Source organism: Gastrolobium bilobum, unplaced genomic scaffold, assembly GCF_033153095.1.
Source record: "Gastrolobium bilobum isolate Gb01-03AN ecotype WA unplaced genomic scaffold, APGP_CSIRO_Gbil_v1 utg2887, whole genome shotgun sequence".
Taxonomy (NCBI): Eukaryota; Viridiplantae; Streptophyta; class Magnoliopsida; order Fabales; family Fabaceae; genus Gastrolobium; species Gastrolobium bilobum.
The window spans coordinates 66,891-79,264 of record NW_026897225.1 but is presented as its reverse complement, the minus strand read 5'-3'; the positions used below and the strand labels follow the sequence as shown (position 1 = coordinate 79,264).

The 12,374-nt window shown below is 30.6% G+C and overlaps 2 protein-coding genes across 2 annotated transcripts; one reads left to right on the top strand and one right to left on the bottom strand.

The window, feature by feature from the left end:
• Positions 1 to 1,290: 1,290 nt before the first annotated feature.
• On the bottom strand, positions 1,291 to 5,494 carry LOC133304974 (uncharacterized). The gene is made up of 3 exons (XM_061505066.1): positions 5,331 to 5,494; positions 2,475 to 2,626; positions 1,291 to 1,560 (listed from the first exon to the last, which is right to left on the bottom strand). Exons 1-3 carry the CDS (start codon positions 5,398 to 5,400, stop codon positions 1,543 to 1,545), a joined length of 240 nt encoding a protein of 79 aa, XP_061361050.1. The 5' UTR covers positions 5,401 to 5,494; the 3' UTR covers positions 1,291 to 1,542.
• A 5,173-nt stretch (positions 5,495 to 10,667) lies between these two features.
• LOC133304958 (uncharacterized) lies at positions 10,668 to 11,084 on the top strand. The gene has a single exon (XM_061505043.1). It carries the CDS (start codon positions 10,668 to 10,670, stop codon positions 11,082 to 11,084), a length of 417 nt encoding a protein of 138 aa, XP_061361027.1.
• The last annotated feature ends 1,290 nt before the right edge of the window (positions 11,085 to 12,374 follow it).

Below are 12,374 nucleotides of genomic sequence, written 5' to 3'. Positions count from 1 at the left end.
AGTTTAAATATGTTAATATATTAACAATTACAATAAAAATTATTTCTTAACTAAACAAAAATTCTAAACTGGTTTTTAGCTAAAATAATCAGAATGAGTACCTTTGATAAGGCCTTATTTGTTTTAAGAGTCATTTTATTCCCATGTTTTTGTTTTCTTATATTCTTTCTTACGTTATTAATGAAAAATATAATCATCATGTTACATGATATAAGTTACATCATATTGTAGAGACGAAATTGATGGAGTCCATTATTTTATTTGTTTTTTATTTTTTATTTAAATAGTAAACCCACCAACTTTGTCTCTACAGCATGATGTAACTTGCTTCATGTAACATGACCAAATACAATCCCTTATTAAATTAAAGAAAGAAAAAATTATTTCTTCTGCAACTATAGAATAAATTATTTCCAATAATCTCAAAACAAAATTTTTATTTTAATAATTTTATTTTTCTTTTGTATCATATATTTTACTAAAATACTTTGTATTTTTTTTTTTCAAAACACCAAAATGATATCATTTTGAAATTATAGAAAATAACTTAATCTCCTTTTACGTGAAAAACATTAATCCCTCAAAAATATTAGTTATTTTTCATATATCATGATTATATATTAATATCCATTAAGAATACATTTCACTGTCTATTATACAAATTCCTAGTAAGCAAGATACCAGCGGTATTTGTGTAATTTAAAGAAAGGTTTTATAAGAGTTATGTTATAAGAAAAGTGATTATGTAATGTTATAGAGTAATGTTATAGAGATTCATCTTGCGTACCGTAATTTTTTTTTTTTTTTCTTTAAAAAGTGTGAGCTCCACAAAATATTATGTGTGTAAAAAAATTTGTTATGTCATGTTAAATGACAAATGCAAATCCCTTTCATAAATTTAAAGTTTCGCGTTATTATAACAAACAAAAACTCTCGTATGTTCCAAGCATCCATGAGACCACCTTGTATTTAACTTAACAGGGAGCGTTTATGAATCTAAATTGCCAATGCGTATATAAGCGATGGTGTCTAAAAATCATAGATTTTTATTTGGTTTTTGATCGGAATTTCCGAACCCTTATTGATTTCTGAAAGCATATATTAATATAAGTACATCACTTTTAAAGAGATTAGTATTAGAGGAATTCACTCTGATAAGACATAAAAATTTTGGGACTAGAAACCTCATCCCATTCTAATAGTTACAAATTTTGTTTCGGGATAGAAACCTTAATCCAAATTGACTTTTTTTTTGGTTACTAATTAACGGTGTTATACTGTCAGTAGAGACATATTGAAAGAAACTGAAGTACCTTCTGTATAGGTAAATTGGTTAGTTTACAGAAGTAATAACAATGATAACATGGTCTTCAATTTTAATCCTGCTCGTATTACCTTATTGACAATTTCAATCAGTGAACTGTTCCAACATAACACCCAAGCAACAAAAAGAAAAAAAAAGGAACCATCATCAGTGAATTTTGACAAATCAGAGCCACGGAAAAGAAGTTCACAATACAGTGCGACTTTTAGAACACCCGATTAGAAGGAGCCACCCAACTGTCAAAGTTCAGAAGTTTCAATTAGTAAATGAAATAAAACAAAAGACAAGAAAAATCAATTTTTGTGATGAAAAATGACCCCAGTTACCATAAAAGGTATCAGTGATCAGTGAATTATGCAAATACCGAGCCAGACTAAAACCACAACAGATTTTTATTCACAAAAAAATGATGAAGTAATGAGAAAAGAAATCCGAAACCTAAGGTGCCTGAGAAATAATTGAATACTCCTGGAGGAAGGATTTTTCTTTCTCTAGGCTAATATTCACCTTTGGATTGTATGGTGGTGAGGATCCCATTTTGGGAACCATATACATCCAAGGGTTGGTATTCTCGTAAAGGAAGTTCTCAAGAAGCTTAACTAGCGGTCTAGCAGCACACTACAATATTAGCTCATGTAATTCGCAAGGTAAGTAGGATCCTAACCCTTTGTCAATCCATAAATGTATTTTCTTATGAGCAAAAGTAACAGGTGTAATCAGAAACAACATCAACATCAACATCAACAACACCTTTATCCCAAATTAATTGGGGTCGGTGGTAGATGAACCCACATGAAAGATACAAAACGGTTGAAAAAAAAGTAAAAAAAATAAAAATAAAAATAAAAATAAAAAATAAATTAATAAATAAATAAAAATACACAAATAAAATAAAATAAAAATATATGTATATATAAATAAATAAAAGTAAAAAAGAAAGGGACAAGAAGAAGTGGGGGAAATGAAGGGGAAAAGGACTAAAAAGGGACCATCTGGAACATAGGAATAACAGCGGGTCTAACCCTCCACCATACTTATAGCTTTTCTCCATTCCTTTCTAAGACATACTGTCCGCCAATCTATATCCCACTCCATTAAATCAGAAAATGTGAATGAAATGACCTAGCACTAACAAGGAGATTTTACATACCAAAATTGCCTCAATCTCCTCATTAGACACAGGAGTTCTTTTGGGCTGAAGAGAGGCCTTCCCTGCAACTGTTCCTGAAGCTATTGAACTCGAAAAGAATGATAAATTAGCATCACTTGCTGAAGACGAAGGTTGAGTCCCAGATGCAGAACCTGCAATGAAATTTTTAATAGAAATAGAAAATTTACTTACATTCAACAGGAAATAATTAAGGAAACAGTCAGTACTTCATCTTGAAGATCCAACTATCATCAATCATGACAACAACAACAACCACCAAGCCTTGTCCCATTAGTTGGGCTGGCAACATGGATCAACCAATGCTATTAGGCTCTATCAAAAACCAAATTTTCAATAAATCCATTTAATACTATTATCAATCACAACATAATCAAAATGAAAACACAGATTGAATATGTTAGGACAGAAAAATAGTTGTTTGGAAGAATAAAGAGAAGTCAAACTAATTAACTTAGAAAGTTGGAATAGTTATTTAGAGAGAATTAGTTAGATAAAAAAATGGGGGGAACTGGGAAGTATCGGTAGGGGGATCCTGGAGGGAATTGTATTTTGAAAGAACCAAGCAAGTGGTCAGTTGTGAAAGGGGAAAGGAAGAAGATATCTTTCTCCTTATTTTGTTCATTTTCAGTCAAGCAATAAAATCATTCTATTCTTTTCTCTATTTCCATCACCTAACAATTTTGGTCCAACCTGCCAAATCTCTATGAGGGAAGATAGGGAGAACTCAATAGTGTTACTGGAGAAGGTTGATAGAACTGGACCAGAAATTAGGGAATAACAAAAAGAAAACGTAGGAATTTTATTGAGTTTCCTCCTCTAACTCTGAACTATCAAAAGGGCAAATATGGTGTATAAAAGGAAACTTACCAGGAATTAGAGCCTGGTCTCTCCCTCCTAAACAAACTCACCAAGTAACTACCTTCACTTATATTCCCTCAATCAATTTATATCCTACCTCTGCCACTGCAGTTAGATTACTATCTAACTAACTCTAATAACTTCCCTAACAATTTTAACTGACAAGGCCTAACTCAAAGAGGCTGGCTCTTTAGGCCCCCGCTGATTTTTTCTAATATATACCTTCCTGATTTGGGACCCTAATAATACTCACCCGTAAAAGCTTACCTTGTCCTCAAGGTGAAGGACCGATACATATTGTGGATAGACAGATAACTCCTACAAGGGTCCCAATGCTTGAAACTTAATGATATAGTTCCCAACTCACTGAAAACCTCTTTTGCACCGCTAACAGCAGTAGGGTCAGGAAGCACAGGATTGAACATTGCAGCAGTATACATCTCCAATTTCCCTCTCATGATTGAAGGACTAACAGCTAAACAAGCATATGCCACTAACTCCCATGGCCAACCACTAATCTGTAAATTCTTCGTCAAGAGTTCTAACTTTCTAGTAAATCTTCAATTTCTAGTAAACAATTTTCTGACTTAATCTACACCATGATGGGTGTAGGGATTTCATTCAGTTGCTCAACAGGGGGATCAAATGGATCAGGATCTCATGAAATGGTTATCTCAGTCACTAGAGGACATTTCTTGGGAGTGTGTGCGTTTGATTCATTTTCAGTTTTCAGTATTGTTAGGACAGAAGGATAGTTGCTTGGAAGAATAAGGGAAGACAAAGTAGTTAGTTTCGACACTAAGAACAGTTAGTTAGAGGGTATTAGATAAATAAACAGGAGGAAGAAAGGGTAGGGAGATCATGGAGGGGATTGTATTTTGAGAGAACCGTGCAACTGCTCTGTTGTGAAAGGGGAAATCCTTTGTAAAGAGAAAACCCTTGGGGAGGAGAGATCTTTCTCCTTATTCTGTCATTTTTTTTTACTTCCATTACAGGTTCCTAACATAATAGAGATCCAAAACATAAAATGAAAAAAAAAATGAAATTTATAACATGCAAATCCTTCCTAGTATGGAACCTTAAAGAAGTAATTAGGCTTCTTTGATCTTAATCTTATAAAATTTGGGACATGTGAGATGCCCTTAGTACAGTTGGTGGTGTGTGGGTAGAGAACACCTATGGTTTGTCATGAATCCATAGGTGCAACTAAATCAGAGCAATAACATATTTTCAGTAATTCTAGACAGCTTTTTAACTATACCAGAAAACAAAAAGTACAGCCAGTGTTTGGAATAGGAGGCCTATAATGCATCCATCACCAATAATATACGGAGAAAGTGTATATTATTTTTAACGAAACTACGTCGATTTTTGTTTTAGTGTGTTTTTACATTTTCTCTTTTTTATAAAATTAGGAAGAAAGATAAAGAATGTAAAAACACACAAAAACGATGTAGTTTTATTAAAAATAGCATAATTTTGTATCATTTAAAATTAAAAACACTTTTCACATAATTATATGGGCTCGCTTTTTCTACAGTCAACGTAGATAACTTCTACATTGAGTCCAAAACGACATCATTTTGAGTCGGAAATCAAAGTATTTTTTTTAATTATAATTTATTTCAAGGTTATAATAGTTTTTTTCATTATAATTTTTTTAATTTTTCAATCCAAAACAACATCGTCGTTCGAGCGAATGTAGAACATTCAACAGTGAAGCCTAATTATATTGATGTAAAAGGATTTCCTGTGCAAAATCAAAACGATAAAGCGTGCATAGAACGAGTATTTAACAGCATAGCATTGCAATATACCTAACATTTGGGGCTAGATTACGCTCTAAATAATGATTCTGAAGGAAAACTACGAGGATATAAAGGAAATACAAAATACCCTCCTAAAAAATATAAAATTAGGATGAATTAAAGGGGATCCGATGATATTAAATAAAAGTTGGAGAAATAAGAAACCAACCAGAGGGCTTGGGATGTCTCTGGGGGAACTTGATGCGAGGGATTCTTTTCATGGCTTGAGCTCCACCCATCGCTGATACTTGAAGAAACTAGAAACAATGTCTGAGATTTCAGAAACCAAACAAGCCACAATGATACAAATCGCTGTGTTTCACGCCACACATGTAAAGCATAACCACACGTGCATTGGACAAGTCCAATATTCTTATGTATGCTGATGTTTCTTACGTGTCATTAAAGCCATTTGGGCCTGATTATTACATTAATTGAAACGGAAGCCCACCCCACACAGAGATCGGGCTGCTCATTGACATGCGGTGAAAAATATGTACAAATTAGAAACCCATCATTTTAGGATTATTGATTGGGAAAAAAATATTTAATGTTACTTTATATAATTTTGTCTAATGTTCATCGAAATGACATTATTTTTTAGTTATAAAATTAATAAATTAGAGTGATAAAAATTATTATAATCCTAAAATAAATTAAAATTATAAATATATCATGATTTTTGTCCTACAACGACGTTGTTTCAGTACACATTAGATAAAGTTGTCTAAAGTAACTTTAGAAAAAATGAACCCTTAAAGATAAGGATTTTATAATTCCTATTTAATACGAGAAGAGAAATTTTTTTATACATTTTTCTATTTTGGTACTGAAATTGGTTTCACATATGGCTTTTTCTGATATATGGGATCCATGTGACTTTTTGTCTTTATAACATAAGAATTCCTTCTCAATATAACATGAGAATTATAAAACTCTATAGATAAAATAAGTGTGAATAACCATTTTTTTTTTGTTACTCAATTCATCTTCTGTATACAATCTTGAAGTCTTCAATCAAAATATTCATTGATTTTTAAGTGAATAAATTCATGCTTAAACATAAATTAAAATTCTTAAGATTATGTCATCCCTCATGATTTATTTTATTTATTATTTTCAAATGAATTGAGTTAAAATTTTCTTTTAACTAATTATATACTTAATTATATTTTCTACAAAAATCTCGCTGTATTTAAATAATCCAGCATTATACGTGATACTCACTAATTAATTAAAAACGACAGATTTTATGTTTTCTAATTGCACATTGTGGAACAGCAATTTGATTTATGTTGTAATTTTAAAAGAATTTGCAATAGATTATATTATTTTGGGTTTTATTACTCTCATTCAACATAAGATAGATATCTTATGTTGTAGAGAGAAAATAGGTGGGTCCCACCATTACAAAAAAAAAGAAAAAAAAGAAAAAGGTGGGGCACGAAAATCGAAGAGAGAGAAAATGAGAGATGATATCTCATGTTGAAGGAGAGTAATATTTCCCTATTATTTTAGTTTTAATTATTTTAATTTTATAAATTGTTTGGCATGGGCTAGTTGGAAAAGCCTATCATTTCCCTTTTTCCTCGTGGTGAGCACGTAAATCTCATTGTAAAGTATCTCTCACTCCCTTACATAACTCATTATTTGTAGGGAAAAGTGTTTATCCTTTTAAATGACACAACTTATATCATTTCACTCTCATAAAGAAGTGGGACCAATACCTTTATTTTGTTGTCAACTCTCTCTCCTTCTTTATCTATCTCTTTCTCTCTCTTAAAATAATACAATTTTACATCTTTTAAAATGACATAGAGTTTACCCTTATTTGTATATGTTGGTATGCAATTCCTCATCCAGAGCAATGAGGTAATGGAAAAAAACGGATATGGCTCTCTTTCTCTCTCATCTGATTAGAGAATATTTCTAATTTATATATACTCCTCTTTATTATTTGAAGATGCACCTTGCACTCGAAAATTTTATGAGTTATTACTTTATCAAAATTGCAAGTCGTCGTCTCTTTCACGTTCTCTCTTTCAAATATATCTAAGAAGAACTTACGATAACTCCTTCAGGAACTTTCATCTATATCATTACCTTTAAAAACACCTATATAACAAAATAATTCATCCATCAAAGGATACAGACTTAGTTCAACTTCATTATACAAACGTACTTATTAGTGAATTTGCTGTAAAGCAATTGTCTTCAGAAACATTTACTTAAAAATTGATTTTGTTAAATTATAATTTAGTTTTACACTGCAAAAGCAATAATGTTGTTATTTTCATTTGAGGATAAAATCATAAGACATTTGTCTCCGCAACAAAAGCCCAACATATTGCAACATTGTTATTTAGTGAGCACATTAACTATATGTTTTGATAAATAGAAAAAAATGAGCAAATAATTTTTAACAATTCACTTTATATTACTTAAAAAAAACAAAGAGGAGAAAAAACCCTTTAAAATTTAAATAAATAAAGAATATTAAATTCCCTCCTTGTTTTTCTAGTAGATTATTCTCTCTATGTTTTAAATTTAAGAAAAACATTTCTTTCCTATTCTATCTTTTTACATGAAATGCAATCCAAACAGAGGTTTAGTCCTCAAAAGTGATTGCATTTCATAAATTGCTTTTTTTAGTCCTATTTTATCTTCAAATGCCTATTCAAAGTAGAACTTTAATCAGATTCAACATAAATTGCTATAACTGGCAATGTGTGCACAGCCTGAACTTTATAATAAATGTAATTTTATGACTTTAAATTTAAACTCAAAAATATAAAATTTCATGTATAAGAATATAAGAATATAAGATTATAGTGAACCATAATTCGCAATAATGGTATTTATGATTTGGATTGGATCGGTAAGGAAAAAGTATCTCATATAATCCCTTTGGTTTGATCATTTGATCATTATCTATTCAGTTTAGATTTCTTTTTAAATCCAACCCAATCTAATTTAATTCGATTTGGATTTGATTGAATTTTGATTTTTTGAAAAGTCTAAAATTTCAATAATACAAATCACTAGCTATATCGAAATAAAGTTATTCAAAATTATGAATCATTGAAAAATTCAAGTCTTAAAAAAAGTTTTAAACTTCATTAAGAGTTAAAATAAATTAATAGACAATAAAAACTAAAACAAGATAATTTGCTATCAATAACATTGAAGATTCAAAGTCACCATCTTTCGAAAATATATAATCAGAAAAATATTTTTGCAGTTACTGCAGATAAGTTATCTACATTTGTTCCCAAAATGACGTTATTAAAAAATTATAATTATAAAGACTATTATAACCTAAAATAAATTAAAAATACAAAAATACTTTGATTTTCGTCCCAAAATGACGTTATTTTGGACTCAAAGTAAATAACTTATCTGCATTAACTGCAGAAAAAATAAACCCATATATAATATATTAGATCGGTTTTCATCAACCAAATTAAAAACTGATCTAATCCAATTAAAATATGTGATTTTTTTTTTAGTTTTTAATTTTTTCGGTTAATTCGATTATCAATTTTTTGATTTAATACCGCGATTTAAATTAATTGATGAATACCGGTAATTCGCAGTAGGTAATTAGAAAAGGCTAACGAAGGTTCGAAACATAATCACATTGACTTAGTCTCGGCTAAACCGCGTTGCATAATTTCTCAACGACTCATTCTTCGCATCACTTTCTAAGGTGGCGTGATTTGATCTTCAACAGAGACAGAAGAAGAAAGCAATGGAAAATTAGTCAATACGGTGACAATTTTTTTAAGTAAAAACAGAACTTAACCCCACAGGTAGAATAACTAAGAATATACGTTTTAATTTTCAACGCGAGCTTAATTGAATTGTTTGACCAACTACCATGACATGTGTGTTCCGTCATGGGTTTTCTCCTACTGTTAGAGAATGCAGAAGTTACGAAATACAATCGGCCATTACCTTCTTACATTTCCCAAAAAACGGGTGGGGGATTAAGCTTCTGTCCCCATACCTCAATTTTTAACGGACATCTCTCTAGAATCAAGACGCTTCCTTTTTTTATTTTTTTTATTTATACATATTAAGATTTGATGAATTTTAGTTTTTTTCCTTTCAAGCAATTCCAATTTACTAGTGTTTTCAAAACAGATATTCCCTCAAATAGAGGTGTAAATGAGCCAAATTGTCCATTTGAGACCTACAGTCTAACCTATTTTAGGTATATTCTAATTTGATCTATTTAAAAAATAGAACAGGTTTAGACTTTTAAAAAATTCATTAAAAATTAAGTCATAAACTCATTCTAAAAAGTTTGATAAAAGTTTAAGGTTGATCTTTTAATTTTTTTAATAAGATAATATATTTATGAAGATTTTCAAAAAACAGAAAAAAAATTCCTAAGAATAACTATTTCACATATTGTTATGAACATTATTTAACAATCTTTATAATCTTGTTAAGAAAATTATTTGGAAATTTTTATAATTTAAACTTTTGCTGGAAATACCGTTTAAAGAATGAGAAATTTTAAATTTCTTTTAGTTTAGTTTGCAATTTAAAAGCTTAGAAGGCCTTAAAGACCTTGTTAGGTTTTTCATTTTTTTATAATAAATCAAGTCATATTTATAAATTAAGTTTTTTTAATAGGTTAATATAGACTCTAAATATTTTATATAAATTTAAGTTATTAATATCAAAATTTGACATAATCTGACCAATTTACATAATTAGCCTCCCAAGTTGCATAGCTATATTGCAATTGTTGACCATCTATGTTTACTAAGAAGTAATAAGCAGTTATTTATGCATAACTCAGCTGTCACCGTCACTGATGCCATGACACTAGACTTGTAAGCTAAATTAAAGTTGAGCGAGTCTTTCATGTTAACTAACCAAGCAACTTGGAAGAGGTGACATCAAAGTTACTGCTTAAAACTTCGCACTTTATATATGCACTGCATTACAGGATTAAATAAAGCCAAAAATGTTTGGCTTTGATGAACATATGTCAATTTCTTGAACTGGCCAAACTTCAGAGATGGCCCATGTGTCCTATTCACCTGACATGTGAGATGACCATAAAAGCCCTCAACCCACAACTATATTGACTATTTCAACAATGACTATATAGTCTTTGAACATCAGTAAGTAGAAGCACACAAGAGAGTAGTAAACATTTCCCTATTTTTGAAGTTGAGAGATTTACCAGTCAATCACTTAAAACTTGACTAATAGATTCATAGACCTGACTTTTTTTTCTTGGGTTGATGGCTAGGTCACCTATTGGTTAACAAAACTTCCAATGCAACTTAATCAGCACCATTTTTTATTATTTTTATTTTTATTGCGTACCCCAGTGAACACTTCACGCTTGTACTCGACCAAATTACTATAAATTCACTCTTCCTTGTTTTTTTTGTCTCAACATTGAGCACTTGTTCTCAGTTTCCAATTGTAACTTCCTTCATTATTCCTTGATAAAATTACTCAAAACTCTTTCCTTTTAAGAATGATTCGCACCGTGTTTGCTTACCTTAAAAAAGGGAAAGCATCACATAAAAAGGTAAAGGTAGAGCCACTGATCAAAGTCACAAAAGCTGTATACAGAGATGAGTTAACCAAAAAGCAATCGCCAACAAAAAAGACAGTGAAGAAAAGTGTGCGGTTTGCGGATTCAGAACCTACCATTTTGGGAGAAGACAGAGACAGTGAGAAGGAATTTGAGAAAAGAAACTGTGCAGCTGGCAATGAATTTGGAGAAAAAGAGGGGATTAGAGTGAAGGTAAAGATGACAAAAGAAGAAGCCGCTCGGTTTCTATCAAAATGCAATGGAGGAGTTCTCGAATTCAAGGACGTTGCTCGCGAACTTGTGTCGATCCCAGTGAACCGAGTTAGCGTTGTGTCCACTTACACAAACAATTTATAACAAAGCTTCTTCATTCCGATGATTACAATCCTTCTCTTTCTCTTATTGATTACAGTTTAGTTTCTCTGTAAAAATATAAAACATTATATATTAGCTAGGAGAATTTTTTCATATTATTAATTTTAGGAAAAGAAGCATATTCTAGCTTAACTCTACACGTACGGTCAGTGGAACAAGTAATCCTATTTCCTAGGTCATTCTCTAATGAGGCCAGAGGCCTATGTATTATGTATACAGCCTATGCTCTAATGTCTTGCAACTTAACTGAATCAGCATCACTCTGTTGCCTCCTTTACATTGATATTTTCCAAAAAATGATACAGAGAACACGGCTTGTTTGATTTTTTTATTTATATTGTACTTAATTAAATTCTGTTTTGATGAATTTGCATGTACTTCCACGAAGCCACCATGGCTCATGACTTACTATAAAATACGTACTTCAGTACCTTGGTATGTATATTTTATTTCCTGCTCAAAGAAATTTGCGGCTTATGTATACTTAATATTTGATTGATGGGTTGACTACTAAAAAAACTATGGACTAAAAGAAGTTATAAAATTTTGTTAAAAGTTACATAAAAATACAATTTTTTTTATTAAAACTAAAATTTTTATAAAAGTAGTACCATTCTGCCATACATAGTAATGAGATGAGCTCTTGATTGATTCTATATTTATATATTGTGAAGAAATGGGGCATGATCGTTTCAGTTCACACCAATATCAACTAAGAAGTTTCACATCAAGTTCTAATAGTTGATTTTATGAATTTTGTTACGTATGACTCGTACTTTGTATATTGACGAGGATCCTTATTGATGCGCTCAGCAGATCTGGGGTCTCGTAAAGGCCTGATATTATTGTGAGTTTCTAACATATTGTAATTTTCTTTTACTTAGTCGTTTGGGTTTGAGTCCATTAATAGCTGTTGTTAGGATTTTCTAAATATTATTTATATTCCCTTGTAAACCGAGTGATTTGTGACAAGTAAACTATGTTGGGTGAATCAGGATAAATCACCGTGTCAATTTTCTCTCTCCCTTTCTCTTTTTTGTTTTTGATTTATATGTTGTGCGATTGTCGATTTCCAACAAATTTAACAGTTATAAATTATTGGATCACATTTATTAATTAATTAATAATTTTTAATAAATTATAACCGTTAAATTTGCGAAAATCAACGGTTAGAATTTGATATCAAACATTTTAGTTTGACACCGGTATCAAAGGATCTTATCTCGTGAAGAATATATGTATTTTTTATGGGAAAAATATTTGTCTTTTAAA